Source organism: Pyrus communis, chromosome 2, assembly GCF_041283825.1.
Source record: "Pyrus communis isolate YQ-2024b chromosome 2, ASM4128382v1, whole genome shotgun sequence".
NCBI classification, from domain to species: Eukaryota; Viridiplantae; Streptophyta; class Magnoliopsida; order Rosales; family Rosaceae; genus Pyrus; species Pyrus communis.
Genome location: NC_142566.1, coordinates 328865 through 350502, shown reverse-complemented (window position 1 = coordinate 350502; position 21638 = coordinate 328865). Strand labels below are relative to the sequence as shown.

At 36.6% G+C, this 21638-nt stretch overlaps 3 protein-coding genes across 4 annotated transcripts; all 3 read right to left on the bottom strand.

The window, feature by feature from the left end:
- Positions 1 to 873: 873 nt before the first annotated feature.
- On the bottom strand, positions 874 to 1676 carry LOC137748110 (heat stress transcription factor A-2). The gene is made up of 2 exons (XM_068488194.1): positions 1377 to 1676; positions 874 to 1056 (listed from the first exon to the last, which is right to left on the bottom strand). Exons 1-2 carry the CDS (start codon positions 1674 to 1676, stop codon positions 874 to 876), a joined length of 483 nt encoding a protein of 160 aa, XP_068344295.1.
- A 12698-nt stretch (positions 1677 to 14374) lies between these two features.
- Positions 14375 to 18412, bottom strand: LOC137748467 (uncharacterized). Of its 2 annotated transcripts, XM_068488621.2 has the most exons (5): positions 17620 to 18412; positions 16952 to 17153; positions 16693 to 16761; positions 16459 to 16591; positions 14375 to 15528 (listed from the first exon to the last, which is right to left on the bottom strand). In XM_068488621.2, the coding sequence occupies exons 1-5, from the start codon at positions 17933 to 17935 to the stop codon at positions 14914 to 14916; spliced, it is 1335 nt and encodes a 444-aa protein (XP_068344722.2). In that variant the 5' UTR covers positions 17936 to 18412; the 3' UTR covers positions 14375 to 14913. The 2 variants fall into 2 exon arrangements, with proteins under 2 accessions (XP_068344722.2, XP_088535778.1); XM_088679652.1 differs by lacking the exon at positions 16693 to 16761 and having other exon boundaries at positions 17620 to 18071.
- A 1150-nt stretch (positions 18413 to 19562) lies between these two features.
- Positions 19563 to 20187, bottom strand: LOC137748111 (uncharacterized). The gene is made up of 2 exons (XM_068488195.1): positions 20095 to 20187; positions 19563 to 19880 (listed from the first exon to the last, which is right to left on the bottom strand). Exons 1-2 carry the CDS (start codon positions 20185 to 20187, stop codon positions 19563 to 19565), a joined length of 411 nt encoding a protein of 136 aa, XP_068344296.1.
- Between the last annotated feature and the right edge of the window lie 1451 nt (positions 20188 to 21638).

Below are 21638 nucleotides of genomic sequence, written 5' to 3'. Positions count from 1 at the left end.
TGATTTTGCATCATGAGACCTTTTTTTATTTTTCAAGGGCAACGTTGTAAATATCAGCAAAATATTACTGTTGGGCGGCGACATTCAACTATAGTCTTCTTAAATAAGAATGTCTTAATATCAAGGAAAAATTCATACCGCATTGAATCAGAGCACTAAATATAAAACATTCATCAAGTTTATGAGCAATATTATTTGCCTCTCAATTATACACAAATTTAGCCTAAAAAATCTTGAGAGTATGCACCCCAATATAGAAAGTAGTTTTACTAGTTGCCTCAACGACGTTAACGACATCTCCCTAACAAATGGCTTTATCTAGCACATTTTGCTCCCTAAAAAAAAAAAAAAAAAGCTATCCAAAATGTGAAAATAGCTACATCCAATAAGTAATTTTATAAATTAATGTAATACTTTTTTTTTCTTGTATGTATATTTAAACTAGAATTTTCTTCAACAAGAACGTATATGATTTTAAATTTTCTAATTTGCTATATAAACAAAATAAAAAAAAGTGAGAAATCAAACATAAAACATCAAGATTCAAAATATAAAAACTGAAAGTTGAAAACTTAAATAAAACAGCTTTTAATTTTCAAATGTAATTATCAGATAAATTTTTAGTTAAAAAAATAAAAACAGATATGATTATTACACGGACCTAACAAAATTTTATATGTGGTTAATATTATATATTACTAACATATGGGCACACAAAGTGTGTAAGAACATTTTTTATTTTTGTTTTTGAAACAGAAGGAGAGAGAGGAAGAGAGTAGGGCTGGGCACGGGCCGGGCCGGGCCCAAATTTGGAAGAACCGGACCTACCCGTTTTAAAATGTAACGGGCCGGGCCGGGCCGGGTGTAGGGATTTTAAGTTTGGGAACCGGACCTAACCCGGCCCGTATCAAACGGGCCGGTTCGGGACGGGTCCATGGGTCCAATAACTTTTTTTTTTTTTGCCTTCCGCTTTCCGGAGTTGGAAAGCACCAAAGCCGGCGCCGACGTCTTGGAAGCCTGGAATTCCCATCGGTCCGGATCAACCTTTCTGAAACCCTGCATGCATTCAGTTGATGAGCAAGCCTTGAAATTTCCTAAACAAGGATGTAATCCGCAATCCCAACTAAGGATTTAATAAAATAAAACCATGATTCATGACCAACAGAAGAAAGGGAGTTGCGTAACAAAGTTAAAAACCTGTAATCGTATATATGATTCTGATTAATTCCTAATTTCCTACACTAAACCCAAAAGAATTACAGTACTAAGCAAGCAAAAACAAAAGAAAAATTCCATAAACAAAAAGAACCCGTCTGCAATTTCAGCATAACATGAAGAACGATCCAAGAAAACTCATGCTTTTTTTCAGTACTTACATATGTATTGAGCTGACGAATGAAGCTGGAGAAGTTACTGTGCTTGAAGTATCGAGGAAGAAGAGTGACGGAGAACTTGTGAAAGTCCCACACAACGAAGCTGTTGCGAGCTTTGCCCCAGGAAACAATGGCGTCCGTGGAAGGATCCTCCACCATTTCAAACGTCTTCGTGAGAAACGGCGGCGGACCCACCTCGTGCAGCCCCTCTATTGGCTGCGGCGAGAAGCTTGAGGACGACGAAGACGATGAGCCCACGGTGCATGTCACAACCTCCTCCTCTTTCACCAACACTCCATCCATGGTTATTGGTTTCCCCAAATTAGCTATTAGCAGGAATCTCAGCACCAAAAGACTGGATTTTTACATGTGGAAGAGGATTTTGAGAATTGGATTTCTGGATTTGTGCAGTCATCGGACCCTTCTCTAAATCCCCATCACCTCCTACAAGTGAACACTGAAGTCGTGTCGTGTCGGAGAAGGTGGACGGAGGAGCGGCGCCACGAATTTGAGAAAGGGTTGGAGTGTTGGAGAGATTGAGATTTGAGACTGAACACTGAAGTCTGAAACTGATTTGGAAACCTAGGTTACAAATTAACGGTTCAGATTGAATGATAGGTTATCATTCAATCTCAACCGTTGATTATAATATGAAACGGGCCGGTCCGGGGCCCCGTTTTTCTAAGGTGTAGGAACCGGCCCGCCCCGTAAATAACCATGCCCCGGCCCGGCCCGCCCCGTTTGTTCCCAAAAAAAAAGGGACCCGGTCCGTACCCGCCCCGAACCTACACTACCCGCCCCTACCCGCGGTTCCTTTACCCGTTTGCCCACCCCTAGAAGAGAGTAATAGAGAATGTGAGAGTGGGAAGATTCTTTTATTTTTTTTTATTTTTTAATTAGATATATGTTAGAATTACATGTAGATGGGGTTTTGAAAAAAAAATAGTAAAATTTGGTTATGTGAAATTACATTTCTACCTTATATTTCTTATTCATGTTCTGTTTTAATTAAAAGATTAAACTGATAATTTTATATGATTTTAGTTGACAATAAGTGTTTTATTAATTAATAAAGATTACACGAACCTTAAATCTCGAGGAGAATGCTTGTCGTGTTGTAATAGAGCCAGCTGGCTGTAACAAACAAATAAACAAAATGAAATGAAAGGGAGTGCCATTCTCTCTTCCCAACAGCCTGGATTATTCTTGGTCTCTCTTCCCCAATCAGACCAATTAGGGGAGCTATAGGCCTACATGCCTAACTCCCGAAACTCACCAGTTGGCACTGCTCTGCTTTAACATGCTGGCAGCTTTTCCACCTGGCAGATAGTCACTTCTCAATTCTCATGCCACATGGGATTCATCCATTTCCCTTTTATGGGCCCAAGAAATTACTTAAGCCCATATATAGTTGATTTTGGCACAAGTAAATAATGGATAATGGGATGCTCTCTTATGTGAGATTTTTTATGTACTTGGAATGCAAATTGATATATTAGATATCATAATATAAGTGAAGAAGTAAAATAGTTTAAGTAAAAATGTTATTTTTATCATTTATTTGTTTTATTATTTGTAGCAGTTATCTAATATAAATAAGACACACATGCATCGATAGACTCTAACTCTATTAAAGAGATGATATAAATAAATAGCAAATGAAACATTACTTTAATTTAAGTTTTCTCGCCTTATACTAATAATATACAAACATGTGTTCTAAATATACTAAAAAAATCTCTCATTTCTCATAAGGGGTTAATTAATTTGCTTTTCTCTTCTTTTCCTTGGCAATTACGATCGAAGAATTAAACTCATAAAACTTAAGCATCACACTCACCAAGTGGACTCAATTTTTTTTTTTCTCATTAATAAATGGATACCAATTTATCAAAATCAAAAATTTTCCAGTTAAAAGCTTAACAAAATTAAGGGCTAATTTGAGGATTGTTGTGTTTTTTAGAAAAGTTGTTTCTATTATGCTTTAAGAATAACTAGTTGTATAATAAAGCAGTTGAACATTTGATAAATTGTATTTTTTAAAGTATTATGAGTATGAAAAGCAGTGTAAAAGCATTTGGTAAATATCATACAAATATGATATAATTGTAAATAATGATAAAAATGGACATAGCAATGGAAGTGGTGGCAACGACAACGGTTGCGAGGTAGTGGTGGTGATAGTAGCGTTAGTGGAGGTGTGGTGGGGGGCCAATAATAGAGTGTTGTAATTGGGGTGTAGAGGTGGTAGTGGTTGCATCAGTAGTGGTGGTGGTGATTGCAGCGTTGTTGGCGATATCAGTTTCAACAACAATGGTGGTGATGGTGGTGGTGGTGTAATGCTAGTGGTTCGTAGAGGTGGCGACGATAGTGGTGATGGCGACGCTGTGACATTAGCAACAGAGGTGGAAGTGGGGTGGGCGATAGTGATGGCAATGGCAGCAATAATTGCAAGAGTATACTGTGGTGCCAATAGTGAGGTGTGATGGTTTATGTACAGAGGTTACAATGCTGGTGGTTGGTAGCGACGGTGGTGGTGGTTGTAACGACAGTAATGACAGTTGTGATAGTGGTTATGAAAGTGATGGTGGCAGTGGTGACAATAACAATAATGATGGTGGTGGTAATGACAGTTATGATTGTGCTAGTGGTGACGATTGTGGTTGTGGTTGTTATGGTGGTAGTGGTAGTGGCAACGAGGTGGTGTTGGTGGTGGTAACAATTGCGATGGCGGTGGTGGTAGCAATTAATGATTGTGGTGGTGATATAAGCTTGGTAGTTGCAATGGTAGGTGGTGGCAATTACTTCGTTCTCCAAGTGAAAATATTTATGTATAAGGATAAATAATATCATTTTTAAAAAGTAATAAGGGTATTACAGAAATAAAAAATATTCATTAAAGGCTCAACTCTACTTTTTTATGAAAGTAGTTTTTGAAACAACTTACAATGTGCTTTTAAAAGTTGTTATCCAGGAGATCATTGCTTTTAAAATAAACATAATATTTTATTTTTTTTATCAAACATCTATTTTTATTCTTTAACTTAAAAGTTTTTAGTAAAAAAATGTAATATCAAACATGGCCTAATTCATGTTTACTCTTAATTTACTATTAGTTTGCACTTTTATCCAAAAAAAAAAGAAAGAAAAAGAAACTACTCCTTTGCACTTACGCCAAAACAAATGTGGGTTGTAGCTAGTAGCTATGGACTAAGGAATGTCGAGTTAGTACTTCAAAATGATGTATAGAGACCAGATCTTCGACAAAAATAAAAGATTAGAAAGATCAAAGATTGAAGATGGCTTTTTAGTCAAAATTGTTTCTTAGATTGGCATAACTCTTTATTTTGGTCTTCGAGATTTAAAATCAATACAAGTGGTCCTTAATTTTGTCAATCATCAATTATTTTGGTTATTCCATGAAAAATTACCGTTAAAATTAAAAAAAAAATACAAAAATACTCTCAATTTTTTGTCAAATCATTTAGCCTATTGTTTATTAAATTGAGGATAATTCATTCATTTTGGCCTTATTTAATAGAGATATTTTATGGAATGACCAAACTAATTGATAGTGGACAAACTCAATGACCACTTATATCAATTTCAAATTTTGGAGACCAAAAGTGAGGAGTTATGTCAATCTTAAGAACTACTTTGGTTAAAATGCCATTGAAGATTGGCTTCTATAAGTTTATGTGAAGAAAGACCACTATTTCTTGATATAAAGATATTTCTCTTATTAATATTTGAAGAGTTTGAAAATCTCCCTCCCTTATTAACAATATAAAAAGTCATATTGATTGGAAGCACATTTTTAAGAAGGCAAACTTTGTTGCAGATACTTTTGCTCACCTTGGTCTTTCCCTCTCGAATCCTCATTTTTTTAATTTCTGTTTAACTAATGTTGCTCTTCCTGCCCTTAATTAAAAATAAAAAAAAACACATGCAACATTTTGGATTCGACTTTTCCTTTCCCAATATCTAAAGTATAAAAATATTAACTCAAATAACTATCATGAATCATCGATGGGTCACGTCGATTATTCATCTTACCTCTAGCGATAACATGTATCATTTTGCAATCTATAATTGCACGTACATTCGTAACCACTACTCAACGCAAGAGAGAAGTAAAATGGTGGGGATTTTGAAAGGGACATGTTTATACAAGATCCTAATTATTGTCCTCAAACCCATAACATTTGGTTCAACCCAAAAAACGAAAGTGAAAAGCTCTTCAAATCAAACGTACAATGATGTTTCCTTGTTGATAAAGTAATTAAGCTTATTGATCTTATTGAACAACATAAACAATCAATTATTAGCGGCCGATTGCTGACTAAACAACTAAAGTGGAAAGTACCAAACTGAAATCTGAAGCCATGACATGGCCAAGTGGATATCATTTGGATTTACGCTATTCTCGGCCTTTGGTCAAAACGCAAAAACACATATACCCTCCTTGGAGGCTCCAGCTGTGCCTAATCCTATGTCTGGATGTCTGTGTGGCCAACCGCCTTCAACAATCTTATTGCCATGTCTTTTTCTCATCATACCATATTCTTTTGCACAGGCCATATTCTAACCTCTCTCCCTTTCAAGGGTTTCAAATTTCAATGATGCTTTCCCTCCACCCCCACACCAACACTCCTATTATATACCCTTAAAACTTACATAAATCTCAATATATCTCTTTCGAGAGATTGAAGTGGAAGAAGATTCGAAGCTTGTTATTGATACCATTCAAAATAGATAGGTTATTGAAAGTCATTTTTAAAGACATTTGTTAGCTCATTTTGTCTGTTGTCCACACATTTCACGGAGTTATATTTATAGAGAAGCCGAACTTTCTGTTAGATGTTATTTATGTCCACACCCTACTATTTTTCTTAGAAAGTCTCCTCTTTTTTTCTTTTTTAAAAAAAATGAAAAGACCTTTTTATGCATTTTAGAGTTAGGGTTTAAGGTATGTAGAGTTTAAGTTTGTGTTTAGGGTTGAGTTTTTGCGTTCATATTAAAACACAAAATTAACCCTAAACACTTCATAAGTTTACTGAAAGAGCACGAATTCTTTTATACTAATACCGTTTTTGTATGAACATAAGAGCAACTAGTCAAGTCTTCTTTGTTGTTTTTCTACAACTCGATATATTTCATTAAACAACGAGCACGTACATACAAGAAGGCATATATGAGTATGACAACGGTGGCTTTACACAAAAACAAAAATCCCTTATCCTTGAATGGAGGGAAAATTCTGGTGCAAAGATAAAATGCACCAATGAAAAATGCCAATAACAACAATGACATCTCAAACCAAACTGAAAAGAGACTAGATCCATCGTCTTGAACTCAAACCATAGGTCACAGAAGCCCCTCATCATCCTCCTCTCTCTTGTACACCTTTATTTATCCATCCAGACAAAAACAAGAGTAAGAATATTATGTGATATGATTTTTTGTTACCGACTGTACGTTGAAATATGATTGTATTAAATCAATAATTTTGATAATATAACATGTTAAATTGTGTGTACTTATAAAGTTTTAGGATGGTTCTATTTGCACACTCAGTTTTATCTCTCATATTACCCTTGTTAGTCTTTGTCTATTAATCTTCTTCAATTAATTTGTTCCGACAACCTAAAATTGAGAAGAATGTGTTGGAAGTAAAAATAAGTGTGTACATAATACCTCTCAAGTTTTATACATATATCATTTATGTACTTTACGTGCGAGAGTGTGTTTCGAAGTTCTAGTCGAGTGCGTGCGGTCATCATTATACAAGTGCAAATCCATTGACCATTGTAAGAACAAACTGAAAGTGTAATACTAAATAATTACGATCATACTCCAATGCACTAATGCCAAACTCAACGCCAAATCTCTCATATGCCATAATTTTGCCACATTTCACACCAACTATGATTGCATGTATCAAATTGGGCAATTGATTTTAGTGGATGTCCATTTTTTTTTTTTAATTCGAATAGTTGATGATGCATTTAAACATGTTAGTTTATGAGTAATTTTTAAACTACTGGTTGTTTTTACTTAATTATAGGTCCTATGCTCGATTTATATAAATGTTAGAACGATATATCTTCATTGTAAATTTGATACCGTTTAAAATATTAATTTAGTGTAATAACTTTGTTGTCGATTAATTATCTCGTTGTATAGAATAAATGAAAAATTCGTAGAAGATAAAAAATGTATATAATTGAATTGAATTGACATTCTTTTACAATAATACAACACTAAACATGTAAGGTATCAAATATGGATGCAAGATGTTTAATTTGGTATTTGACATTAAACATCAAGAGGAAATGCTCTTAGGATTCGCCATTGCCTTCAGTATTGACATTAGACATGAATAGTACTAATGAATCATGTCACGAGTCATGACCAGCTGGCTGCTATAGAATAATTTCTCTGCCGTCCATTGGTGGTCTTGGTAGTTGAGTCATATATTCTTTAGTCATACACGTCAAGCCAACTACGATTTCATCATGCATGTAAGCTGCAGGAGGGTCAAGAGGAATCTACATATATATGGTTCTATAAGTCACATTTTTTCTTTTTCTGTTTGTTTTTGACTGCCAAAATTTTTCATTCTTTGAAGTTTAAAGGATGGCTAAGAGGGTTGAAGACTGGTCGGAAGATAAAAAACTAGCTGCAAGGCTCGCGGAATTCAGATCTGGCCGTTTGTATCAAAATCAAACTTATAACATGTTGTTTCGAAGAGAAGGACACAAAAACCAATAATACTCACCAACTGCAATCAATATGAAGCGGATTAGCAACAATAAAAGGCATGCGTTTTATGTTGTTAAAAAAAAAATGTAAAGTGGAGAATTTTATTTTTTTAAGAGCTCTTTCTTGCGGAATACATTTCCTTTTTCCTTTTTTTTTTTTTTTAAATAATTTGTGGTTGGTAAAACAAGAGCATCGATCCATAGTTCTGAACCACTTTTTATTTTCATAATTTTTCTTGGTCAATATTTTGGCACATTCTCTAGCTCACATGCCACATGAGGCCAATTCCCTCATCATTTTATAGAATTTAAATTGAAATAAGTGTGACAAATATAAAATGTAAACTACCTTAAGGTCAGTGTGTATATATTATTTAGCGTCAAATTTATTATTAAGAGTTTTACGTGGTTGTCTAATAGGCATACACTGTAACATCCCACATCGTTCAGGGGAGTGGATCCTGTAAGCCTTATATGTATATTCTCATCTCTACCTGGCACGAGGCTTTTTGGGAGTTCACTGGCTTCGTGTTCCTTAGGAACTCCGAAGTTAAACAAGCTCGCGCGAGAGCAATCCTAGGATACCCACTGGGAAGTTCTCGTCTGAGTTCCCAGAAACAAAACCGTGAAGGCGTGGTCAGGGCCCAAAGCGGACAATATCGTGCTACAGTGGAGTCGAACTCAGGATGTGGTGGGGGCCCTGGCCTGGATGTGAGCCAATCCTTGGTCGGAAGTGTTCCCAGAAACAAAACCGTGAAGGCGTGGTCGGGGCTCAAAGCGGACAATATCGTGCTATAGTGGAGTCGAGTCCGGGATGTGGTGGGGGCCCGAGCCTGGATGTGAGCCAATCCCTGGTCGAAAGTGTGCCTACGAGGACATCGGACCCCTAAGGGGGATGGATTGTAACATCCCACATCGTCCAGGGGAGTGAATCATGTAAGCCTTATATGTATATTCACATCTCTACCTAGCACGAGGCTTTTTGGGAGCTCATTGGAAGGCAGCTCACTGGCTTCGGGTTCTGCAGGAACTCCGAAGTTAAACGAGTTCACGCGAAAGCAATCCCAGGATGGGTGACCCACTAGGAAGTTCTCATCTAAGTTCCTAGAAACAAAACCATGAAGGCGTGGTCGGGGCCCAAAGTGGACAATATCGTGTTACCGCTCGAAGTTAAACGAGTTCGCATGAGAGTAATCCCAGGATGGGTGATCCATTGGGAAGTTCTCGTTTGAGTTCCCAGAAACAAAACTGTGAGGGTGTGGTCGGGGCCCAAAGCGGACAATATCATGCTACGATGGAGTCGAGCTCGAGATGTGGCGGGGCCTGGGCTTGGATGTGAGCCAATCCCTAGCCGGAAGTCTGCCTACGAGGACGTTGAGCCCCTAAGGGGGGTGGATTGTAACATCACACATCGCCTAGGGGAGTGGATCATGTAAGCCTTATATGTATATTCCTATCTTTACCTATCACGAGGCCTTTTGGGAGTTCACTGGCTTCGGGTTTCATAGGAACTCTGAAGTTAAGCGAGTTCGCGCGAGTGCAATCCCATGATGGGTGACCCAGTGGGAAGTTTTCGTGTAAGTTCCCAGAAACAAAACCGTGAGGGCGTGGTCAGGGCTCAAAGCGGACAATATCATGCTATGATGGAGTTGAGCCAGAAATGTGGTGGAGGCTCGAACCGGTATGTGAGATACACACATCGATATGAAACAAGTAGTTTTCACCTTTATTAGAGTTTTCTATGTCTGTCTCGCGAAAGAGTAAAACAGAGAGTTTTCTATGTGTGCAAACTGCAAAAGTATGCTTCATTATAAACAATTCAAGATGCAAGACGGTGACAAATACATGTTTGAATAAAAATGATATATGGTAGTTTAAATGTAAGGATCATGGCATTATTTAAATTTATTGTATTTCGTGAGACATGCAAGCATGTTCAATATTGTAAGCATATACAATATCTTAAACTAAAGAGATTGTTTCTGCTTAATCTGGACACGTCTTGGCTTTTTCTTATTCATTAGAGGTAGATGATAGTCATCATATAATTTCACTCAAAGAATTATGCCACTAGCTATATAATTTAGTAGTATTTTTTTTTACTTGTAAATAAAAAGTCTTAAATTCGACCCTTACCAATGACAAATTCGATACCTAATCATGGTTGTCATTTTGTGGTTCCCCCAAATCTCCCACTAGCATATTTTGTATGACTATTTTTATTTATTCCCCCCTATATATATGACCATTACTTTTTCCTCTTCTTGTTCCACCGTATGGGTGCAGGTTATTTGATCTATCTCATAAATTATATATGAATCAAGTTGTAATTGTCATTGCTTAACAACTCTAATTTTATCTACTAATAAGTAAGAATTTAGTTTTATAAACAATTAAGAATTATTTGAGTAGTTATAACCAATACTATCTGTACTACCAACCCTACCTAGCTAGCTTAACAAATTTTCTTGAATTATCATTTTCAAAGTGAGAGACTGAGAGTCTGAAAGTAGGTGCAAAACTCTTCGCATGCTAATATATAGCTGGTTGTCTCCGTTTGCTAATAATTTGTCTTTGGTTTTCCTCCTGCATCTTGCCAAAGAATGAACACATTACTATTTGTTGGTTCCACAATGATGTATAACTTAAGTTTTCATTTGAAATCTCCCCGTGGTTAGAGACAAGCAGGAGAAAAAACTCTTAGCTGCCGACCCATGCTTTTAGCGTTGGGGTCGGCGACATCATTTTTAATCTTTTTTTTCTTTCTCCTCTTTGTTTTTAGTTATAGTCACACTTTCGTTCTCTTTGTCAAGGAGAGCCTTCAATTCGTGATTGTGTGGTTGCTTTCTACTTTGTCGATGAGGGATTTTGTGGTTGTGGTCATGGACGTTGTTTGTTTAATCTCAGATTCTAGAGAGGCGATTGTTGTTCATATATGAGGTGGTAGTGTTTGTGGTTTGTATGCCCAGCAAACTACTATGAGAAGGAAACTCGACGTTTGTTCGAAGGGACTCATAGCAGGGCTTCTTTGCCAACAATTGCAAAATCATCAGAGATTGAAGCGGCCTTTCCTCATGGAGTCTCTGCGTTATTTCTCAAACTTGTAATATATCTGTCCTCGTGACTAGGGTTTAGGATTGAGGGTCTTCCATGATTGAAGAAACGTATTGTATGTTGATGTGTTTGTAATTGTAAGGTTGACGTTTTTTCATTTATGAATTTTTTACCGTAAAAAAACAATGATATATATCTTAAGCAACTAATTGATATACATTTTTATTTTAATATTCCAATATCGTAATTATCTTTCTGATGGAGTAGTACTACCTAATTAATGATTCACATAAGAACATAACAAAATTGATATCATATTAACCTAATATGGGGGTTGTTGAGTGGTTAAGCTCATATATGAATGAGAAGTTGAACAACCATGCTTTTAAGTAAAAAGAAAAATAAGAGTAGAGAAAATGTGCATTATTTTTTTATTATTAGACTTTTTAGCTAAAATGGTTTATGAGGTTGACAAAACTTTTCATTTTGGTTGCTGACGATAAAAATCGATAGAAGTGGTCCTAAGTTTGTCCATTGTAAATCATTTTGTTCCTTTCATAAAAAAGAGGAAAATGTTTGGTACTTTTTCATACAAATGCAAAACTTATGAACTAGACCATGTTATCCTCCATCCCAATCTTTCATTGCTTATCAAATATTGCCCCTTTTGGAAGTGTAAATTTAGCAGTTAAGCCAGGAGAAGTGGGGAACAGTATTTCTTGTTTGTATCAATACAAGAGTGGGTGCCAACCCTTGAAGTTAGCCTACATGATCACAGGAGATGATATGGTATTAAGCATTAAGCTAGATATAGTATAAGTTCAGGATTTAATTCATGCTTATATATGTAACACAAAAGAAAAAGAACATAAAAACAAAGTGGGAGCCAACCATTAGCCCATATGAAAATAGTAATGGCATTAAATTGACTGGAGTTTTTATATTTGGATACAATGGATTGGAAGTGTTTGAAGAATCATTTGACAAATTAAAGAAGATAAGATACAGATGTAAATGAGTGCTAACAAGGAACCAAACCAAAGAGAGATTGTTTTGAGTTGAGTAGAGGAAACAAGGCAAATGCCAAAAGGCTGATCGATCGACCCATGCATGTTTATTACATGTGAGTCATGTCCCCCCCTCCATGTTCATTTATTTCATGTCCTCTTGTTGTGGCTATAATTTCTCACCCTATTTTGTTTGCCTCTTGGACACTTTTTTCTTTGCATGATAAATTTTTGTCCCTCAAAGACGTAGCAAACTTTTAATTATTTGGTGTATGACTTGTGGTTCTGGCTAACTTCTAAACCCATACACCACCAAAATTCATCTTATCTTTTTCATCATGGAAGGGTGTGACTTTGATCTCCTAAAGGTAATTTTATATACGAAAGTGGTTAAAAAGGTTACTTATAGTGCATGAGAATGTAAAAAACTAATTAAGCATAAAAAAGTTACAAATTCAAAACCTAATGAAGGATTTAGTTTGCCTATATTATGAATGAGTATGCTAAACGAGTGAAGGCAAGCATTAAGGTAGGGATTGAAACCTCATCTGGTTTTCACGACTTTAGGATTTTGAGGGTCAATAGCGTTGTCACCCCTCAATTTTTGCTCTAATATCTTCGAGGACGACACCTCTATTGACCCTCAACTTTTTTGCCCCAGGTTTTGGGCTTCATTCATACCTCTTGTTTTCAATTTCTTAGATTGTTACTTTCTTGAAAAGTTATATTTTTTTAGGGCTAAAATTGTGTTTAGGGCTTTTATTAGTTCTCTATGGTTGGAGATGGTCTTAGTATTATGGTTGAATAATATTCTTCTTTACTTGGAGGTGAAAGATTTTAAGTAAAAATCCTGTTGTGACAAGTTTTGATACTAATATTTCTCCACCCATCATGTAAATATTATTATATTTCCTAAAAAAGAGGGGAAAAAAAAGAGATTCCATATGTCAATTAGCTTAGCTGGGTCTTATTTGTTGACACCTTACAACATCTCCAAATAAAATGTCAAATTTAAAACATCAAATTTAAATTTGATGACTGACTTGACAATTTGATATATTATCAATATTTTTCATTGTTGATTATAGTACGGGTGCAAGCCCAAACGTCACTACTAACTAACAATCAAGCTGTAGAAGGCTAGACCTAACAAAAATGCAGCTTTACCATCAAGTGGTTGTCAACCATTCTGTCCTAGTTGAGTTTCGATCGAGTAAGCAATGAGCCTGGTTGCGCTGCTGCTTCTTGGGCTTTTACTTTTTTCTGATCGTTATGAAATTGTTTGTCGGCGATTTTTCGTTCTAAGTTGAGCTTTCATTTTTTTTTTTTTTTTTTTTGTTCGACGGTGCGAGAGGGAGTTCAATTGAATTAAAAAAAAGCAAAAAAAGCTGTACCTAGTTAAAGGAGGACATTGTCCAAAACTTGGACTGAGAACCCATCTGATTAAAGAGTTTGGTCATTTTTCGATAGAGTGTTCCCCTTCCTTCCAAACATGGATGAAATTATAAAACGTAATCTTCAAACAACCAATCAAGAATAAGTAATGAGGTAATTTGTAATGCCTGCATTGTTCATTAATAGTGTTTTGTGGTGCATTTTTAACACTTGAGTCTAATGTTTATCGGTATATTACAATTCATCATCCAAACATAGGGTTTTCTGTCTCTTTCTCTCTCAATTCTTGTCACCCTTTATATACCAGTACTCATGTAAAACAATCCCTCTTTTTTTCACTCCTCATATCTCATGCATTCAAGGAAGGTCTTTAAAACAAAATCCAATAGTTACACTTTATAGATTGAGTTATTGATTGTATAGAGGATCACATAAACTTTCTTCTGCGAAATTTTACCATCTATACATGAAATTTTTACCACAAAGTACCACTTATATACATTTCTATTATATATTCGTAAACAAGTTGCGTGACCCATATTATGTGACATTCTCACATGAATTTGTTTTTTGCACCATAGTGCCACTTGAAACCTTTTTCTCGTGCTAAATTATAATTAGTCTCACAAACTTATTCCAGCTTTGGGGAAATTTTTCAATCATCCGAACAGACGACCAACAGTTGAGAGAATGAAGAATATAGAGGCCAGCACCAACCAAAGGTCCACCTAGTACTCGCACCACCACTACTACTACTACTACTACTACTATAAGGCAATAATTTAAAATAATAATAATAATTATACAATTGGGGAAAGAAAGGACACTGCAACAATTGTTTGATATACACCATCCTCAAATCAGTATACGTCGAAGCCATATTGCATGGCGACAAATTGCCAGGAGCATCGAATTTTTCTGAATAAACCGGTGCAAAGACCAAATGATAAAACTCGACAACCTTCATTGATCCGAATAGGTAAGTTGCAAGGATATTCAACTTCTTAATTGCGTCAAGCCGAAGAAACTGGACTCCAATCCTATTTGGACCGTGTTTGTAATTGTCGGAGATGGAAAAAACGAAGTATACAAGAAAGCCTCTTAAGATCTCAAATCAAGCAATCAAATGGCTCTAGCCAGTCGTTACTTGCTGCTTAAGATACTTGCTGCTTAAGACATTGCTTCAAAGAATAACTAGAACCCCGGAGCAGAATACCACCGAGAAGCTAAAATTGCAGTTGGCAGCACAACTCTTTAGGCGATGCTCCTCTGAAAGCTCCCTCTTTTAATTCTTTCTTGGGGGAATGATATAAAGGCCAACTATTCTAAAATTTCTCCCTCCTCTATATCGTCATCTGCCAATAAGAATCTCCTGACACTTGAAAGATTTCTTTCTGTCACTCCTTCCTTGGTAAATTCACCTTCCAAATCAAGAAAATCATCAGGATTAATTTCTGCCATAAGACCTGAGTACTCGTCTATTAAGCCTTGATCAAAAGCAAAGTCCATGTCTTCAAAAAACACTTGCTTCTTAGCATCGGAGCTGGAATGTGAATCGTTGCAAGTTTCCACAGTTACAGACAAAGGCCTAGCAAATGAATCATCGGGTGGCTTCTCACACCTCCTTTTATTAGATATATTAGGCGGGGAACTTGAAGTCTCATGTTTCATGAGATCAAAGACCATAGGATAGATGTTGTCTTCTTCTATCTCCTCCTCCTTAGAGGGAACACCTCCTGCGCTCAAATCATTTTTTCCATAAGTCCTAAGCTCTGGTTTGCCGAAAGTAGGAGGGGAACTTTTAACTACTTCAAAATCAAGACTGTGCGAAGGGAGAAATACATAAATGACAGGGTATTCCAAAATAACTAAGTTTGCTAACTGCTGCCTTATTGGAACGCTTACATCCAACTCACAGAAAGGTGACCTAGTGCCCTGTAATACATCCAAAAGATAAAACAGAAATAATTATGAGGCAGTAGTTTTATATTTCTGAGAAAAATAATCAAAATAGTACCAAAGCTGGTACAATAGGATCAAAACTGAATTCTAATTTGACCCAATGAACACTATTTTTCACCATAGAACCTACAAGTACACCAATATACCATAAACAAATTGAGTGTGTGTGTGTGTACACGTCTCTGACATTTAGATTTACTGCAAGAAAAGAGCGCCCAGAAAAACAAAGCTAGTTGTAGGTTGCAACTTCATCACCCATAGCAGGTGGAAAAAGCATAGGTAAGCCTAGAATTATTTAATGGTCCGGGTTTGACCTCATGTACCCCTTGAGATACTGTATTTTTCTTGTTTATCAATAAATTCTCCTCAAAGTCACATCTCATGATAGCAATGCTGGAGTGGGATGGACTTTGCGCCAAATTTGGAGAAAAAAAAAAAAAAAAAAAAAAGAGCAAAAAAAGAAGTACCAGCAGAAAAAAGTGGTATTCAATCCATCTAACACAATGAAAGGTGCAATGAACATAATGATGCAGTGACATCAGTCACACAGTTAAAGCTATGTAACAGTGGAGTAAACTAAACTAGGCAAACCCATCTTACAAACTACATTAATTTCTTTCTTCAAAGTTCAAACTATTTTTTATCTTCTTTAAAGCCTTTCTTTGTCATCGGTAGCTTTTTCTTTCACCTTCATAGTTCCACATTTCCTACTGTCACTATCTTCCAAGACTGATTTCACTAAAGCCGCTTCTACATCTGGTTTACCATAGAAATGCCAATTATTCTTTTCACCTTCATGATTCTTCCAAGATTTGTGCACCTTAAGAAATATTTACTTTTTTTAATTTAAAAGAAAATAAAACAAATATATTAAGGCCTAGACTATGAAGCAGAATTACAAACCTTGGGATATTTACGAATAAAAAGCTTGAGAGAGTCCAACTGTTCCTCGCAGAATAGCTTTAGGTGATGATTCCATGGGCCAGCTTTTAGATGGTTTTCGATAACAGAGCAGAGGTTCTTGTTTTCATTTACTCTGCATGAAAATCAATATGCATCAGTTATCAAAAAACATTACCCAAGCCTAGCCTAAGAAATTAAACATTACTAGACTTCTCAAAGAGGGAAGCAGCTTACTCATGGTCAGTTAAAACAACATCCGTTAAATGAAATTGCCATTCAATTGTCCAGGAGATGCATTTCTTCCTGAAGCAGACCAGGCCAACAGAAAAAAAATATTTAAGAAAATTAATGAGTGATTCAAATCCTCCACAAACACGTTGGAACACTCACTAACATCCTCATTACAAGGGCACATCCCAAATTTTATATAGGACCAAGTATTAATCCATCCCCCAATATTAATCTAGACTGGAAAAGCTTTGAAAGTTTTTACCTTTGATCATATCGAGTTTGATTTTTCTCCCTTTTTGACATTCCACTTGGTAGAAATAAGAGTTTCGTCCTGCGACTGGCAGCAGCACTCCGAAGGCTTTTAAGGCAAAAGGGTAGCCTGAAATTATTGTATCTGCACAACTTATTTCTCAATCTGTGAGCAGACTCAGCAACCCTCTTCACTTCCTCAAGCAAATTGTAGTCTACCAACACAATTGTCAATACAAATGCAATGGTTAAAATACGCAAAAACAAAGTAACAAACTTCACAATGCAATATAAAACCCAATTGTTGAGCTTTTAGAAAAACTACAGAGAATGTTATATCCGCAAACGGGCATCAAAATCGATCCCAAAAGAATATGAATTCGACCATTTTATATCCTATACGTTATTTTATCTTCTTCAAAACCTCCAAACTAGGTACTTAAAAGTTCAAAGATTTATGCAAACAAACTGCAAAATTATCACGAAAAGACAGTCCTTTGTCCATGAAAACACTCACAGTGAAAGAAAAAGCACTGAAATTTACCGAAAAGAGGTCAAAATTGCAACCGAATTGATTCCCACAGCTAGAGACAATTGAAAAATCTAAAAAAACTTATAAGGGGTCGAATTTAAATTAAAAAAAAAATAAAAACACTGGAATAAATCAGAAAAATAAGGTACCAGAAAGGAGCTGATTATTGTCCATCTGAGAGAGGGGGACGAAGTTGGTTAGGGGCCTCTTGCCCGTACAGCCAGAGCGAAGCTTGTGGGCCTTGACGCACGGAAGGCTACAGGAGCGTACGGAGCAGCCTGGGCATTTGTACTTGGACGCCTTCTCTTTGCACTCTTGGCATATTTTCGGGTTTGGTTTCGCTGAACCAGCTTCTCCTCCTCCTTCCTCCATGGGTCTTCTTTCACTCACACGCTGACAGACAATTTTGAGGGGTTTTTTTTTTGTTTTTTTTGTGGGTGGGGGGGGGGTGAGGAACAGTACCATAGGGTTTATGATGAAGGAAGATTCCGACGACGCATCTTGGGTTTGCTTTTGATTTGAAAATGTGACGACGTCGTGCGGGGTTAGGTCCTGCCCTTTGGCTTGCTATACCCCACCCGCATCGCTTTCACTCAATGGAAAAGATTTATCACTAGACTTCCAAATTTACCCTTAAATTTTAAGTTCAGCCGTCTGAACTGTACGCACCAGCTTATCTCTTTAACCCGTCTACCCAGGCCACCATCAGTCGCAGGTGACGACTGCAAGTTGCTGGCTACAACCCATGGGAGCGAAAGATAGAGAGACAGAGATTACAAGAACTGGGAGAGACCAAAACTGCAGCCAATATTTTGGTTCATCCATAATCAGCCCAAATTTCATCGGGGTGGGCCGAGCGGTAGAGACGTGTTTATTACGGCCTGCAGGGTTTGGTTCTGCGGTGAGAGAGTCACTGCCTGTTTTTGGTCATATCCATTCATTAATCACAGCGTGAACCGCCGATTTTGTTTTTACATTATCACCTCAATGAAAAGTGGAAAGTAAGGCCATCTCCAACCTATTCGAGGCCATATGGTCGAAAATAGCCGAAATGACATTAAAACTGTCTCCAACCAAAGACTAGGCCAAAGGGTTTGTGGGCCCCATCGGGCCACAATTGGAGAATTGGACCAACTAGTTGGCTCAAGCCAGCCAGCCTCGGCTAGTCCAGTATTTTGAATCTCAACGGCTATTTGCTAACATCAGCTAGCCATTAAATTTGATTATTATTTTTTTTTAATTTAAAATTATATATTTTTTTCCTATAACTACCTAAGCCATTAAACAACATTAAATAACTTTAAGTAACATTAAACAACATTAAAAAAACATTTAACAACATGAACCTTAAACAATATTAAAAAAAACAAAAACATTTAACAACATAAAACTTAAACGCCTACTCCATACTTCTTTTGGCCCAAAGATGTGCAACAAGATCATGTTGTAGGTACTTGTTTGTGGCACGCGAACGTATCATCATATGATGCTTCATGTACTCATTTAAAGAGATATTACCAGTTCTTAGATTCAAAGGCAAATTAGGCCCATCATATATTTTTGCACGAGCCCTTCTTGACGTATTTGGATCCTCTTGATCGTCATCAGACTCTCCATCAATATACTCATCTGGCTCATCATCCACAATCATGTTGTGTAATATGATGTACGACATCATAATGGAGTTCAAATTTTCTCGACTCCACCCTTTTGCCGGTTCCTTAATGATCTTCCACTGTGCTTGTAGAATATCGAAAGCTCTCTCAACGTTTTTCTAGTATACCTCTTGGTGTAAGGTAAACCACATTTTGGCATCATCCGCGTGGTTTGCAATTGCTTGGACAAGTGTCGCCCACTTTGGGTAGATGTCATCTGCCAAGTAATACCCCATGTTGTACTAACACCCGTTGACGTAGTAGTCAAGTTGAGGTGATTTACCCTCCATCAGGTTATTGAAGAGGGGTGAATCCTCAAGAACTGTAATATCATTTTGGGATCCTGGGACTCTAACAAAAACATGTCTGATCCATGTGTCAAATGACGCAACCGCCTATAACACAATAGTTGGCTTTCTCGATCTTCCGCTAAAGCCTCATTGCCATCCGATGGGATAGTTCTTCCATTGCCAATGCATGCAATCTAATGACCCTATCATGCCCGGAAAGCCACAGTCTTCAGCTTTGCGAATGAGTCGATCTAGATTTGCTTGATTTAGTTGACGGAGGTACCCCTCTTTGTAAAGCTGAACAATTGTATGATAGAATTCAACAAGATTATCAAGGCATGTAGATTCAGACATACCATATGTGTCATCCATCGCATCAACTGGGGAGGCATAAGCCAGCATTCGGAGTGCAATAGTAACCTTCTGATGAGGTGAGACACCATGGCGGCCTGCTCTGTCCAGTTTCTGTCGAAAGTATGGATTGACATGTTAGACATCATGAAGGAAACGCTCGAAGACATCATGCCTCATCCAGAAGCGACGTTTGGAATCCTCTTCGTTGTACACCAAGTTGGGGTTGAAATAGTTGTTCATCAGATTCTGATGCGCCATCTCTATTTCGTGGCTTGTAACCGCGACCAACAATAGAGCCATCCTATTGAGGTTGTTCTTCAGTTGCCTCACACGCCATGACCCCAGCCATGGCTGCCTTATATGATGCATTGCACCATGATTTATCTTCTTCATCAGACTTCTCATCTTCTCGTCTCATATGTGCCAATTTATCTTCCAATTCAAAATTAGATGAGGACCCTCAGTTGGAATCCAAAAAAGATCCAAAGTTGGAATTCATTGCAAACTTGAATTGAAAAAGATATTGGAGAGGGCAAAGCTGAATGTGTGTGAATTATAGGCCAATATCCACCCTATTTATGGACATTGGAAGCTGAAGATAAGAAGTGCCGCACAAATAAAAATCCTCTCTAAAATACCCACAACCAATTACATCTCAACATTTGGCACTCGAAATCCTATCCAAAAAATTATTGAGATTACATATCTACAAGAAATATGCAAAGTTACTCACAGATCAACACGTGGCACTCGAAGCTCGAGACGTAAAATTATTGAGATTCCTTATCAACAAGAAATGTGCAAAGTTACTCACAAATCGACAAGTGACACTCGAAATCCAAGATGTAAAATTATTGAGATTCCAACTTGAAAAATTATTGACATTCCATCTCGAAAAATTATTGAGCTAGTTTAATTTAAGTAACCATATTAATTCAATTAAAATAATAAATTATGTTTGGCCATTTAACCACCTTAGTTGGAGATGGTTTTTTATCACAGTGCTATGTTTGGCCTATAGCCCTATGGCCCCTCGGTTAGAGATGGTAAGAAATATGGCATGGCACGGTTCATTAAAATATTAATTTCTTGGAGAGCTATAGGGCTAAAAGGAGCCATTTGGCCCTCATTCGGTTGGAGATGGCCTAAGTCCCTCAACTATTTTCGGAAAAATTATTTAAATTAATTCAAATCTGCCAATTTATTTCAAATATTTTATTTAATTTTTCGTTGATTTTGAGTTACGTGACAAACATGTAGTACATTTTTTCGGAAAGGGATCCTTTCCGGATCCTTTCCACCAAGTCCACCAAGGCCACAAATCTGTGTCTTTAAAATTTGATCCAACGGCTACAAACAGGGGCCCACTTTAAAAGTTATAATAACTTTAGCCGTTGGATCAAATTTTAAAGGCTCAGATTTGTGGCCTGGTGGACTTGATGGAAGGGATCCCCTTCCCATTTTTTCATCCATTTAAATTAAGTTTGTTCATTCAATTTCATCCCTAATCAGTACTAATTTCATCCTAATATAATAGCATGATGAAATTAGCACTTTTAAATGAACTTAGGGATTTATTTTGGGTACTAAAATTTTAAATCAAATTTACAAATTAAACGATGTATCACTAATAGGAATAAGCACGTTAATCAATACTTAAATAATAATTCAATTATCAACAACCACATTATTTGATTTACAAAATATGGTTTAAAAATTTGCTCTCTACCGTTACATCATTACCCATTATTTTATTGAAAATATATTTAAGACTTATTTTTCACTCATGTAATAATTGAAAGACTGAAAAATAGACATATCGCACCAAATCATAATATCTCAATAGGATTTTAATCAAATTGATTCCCA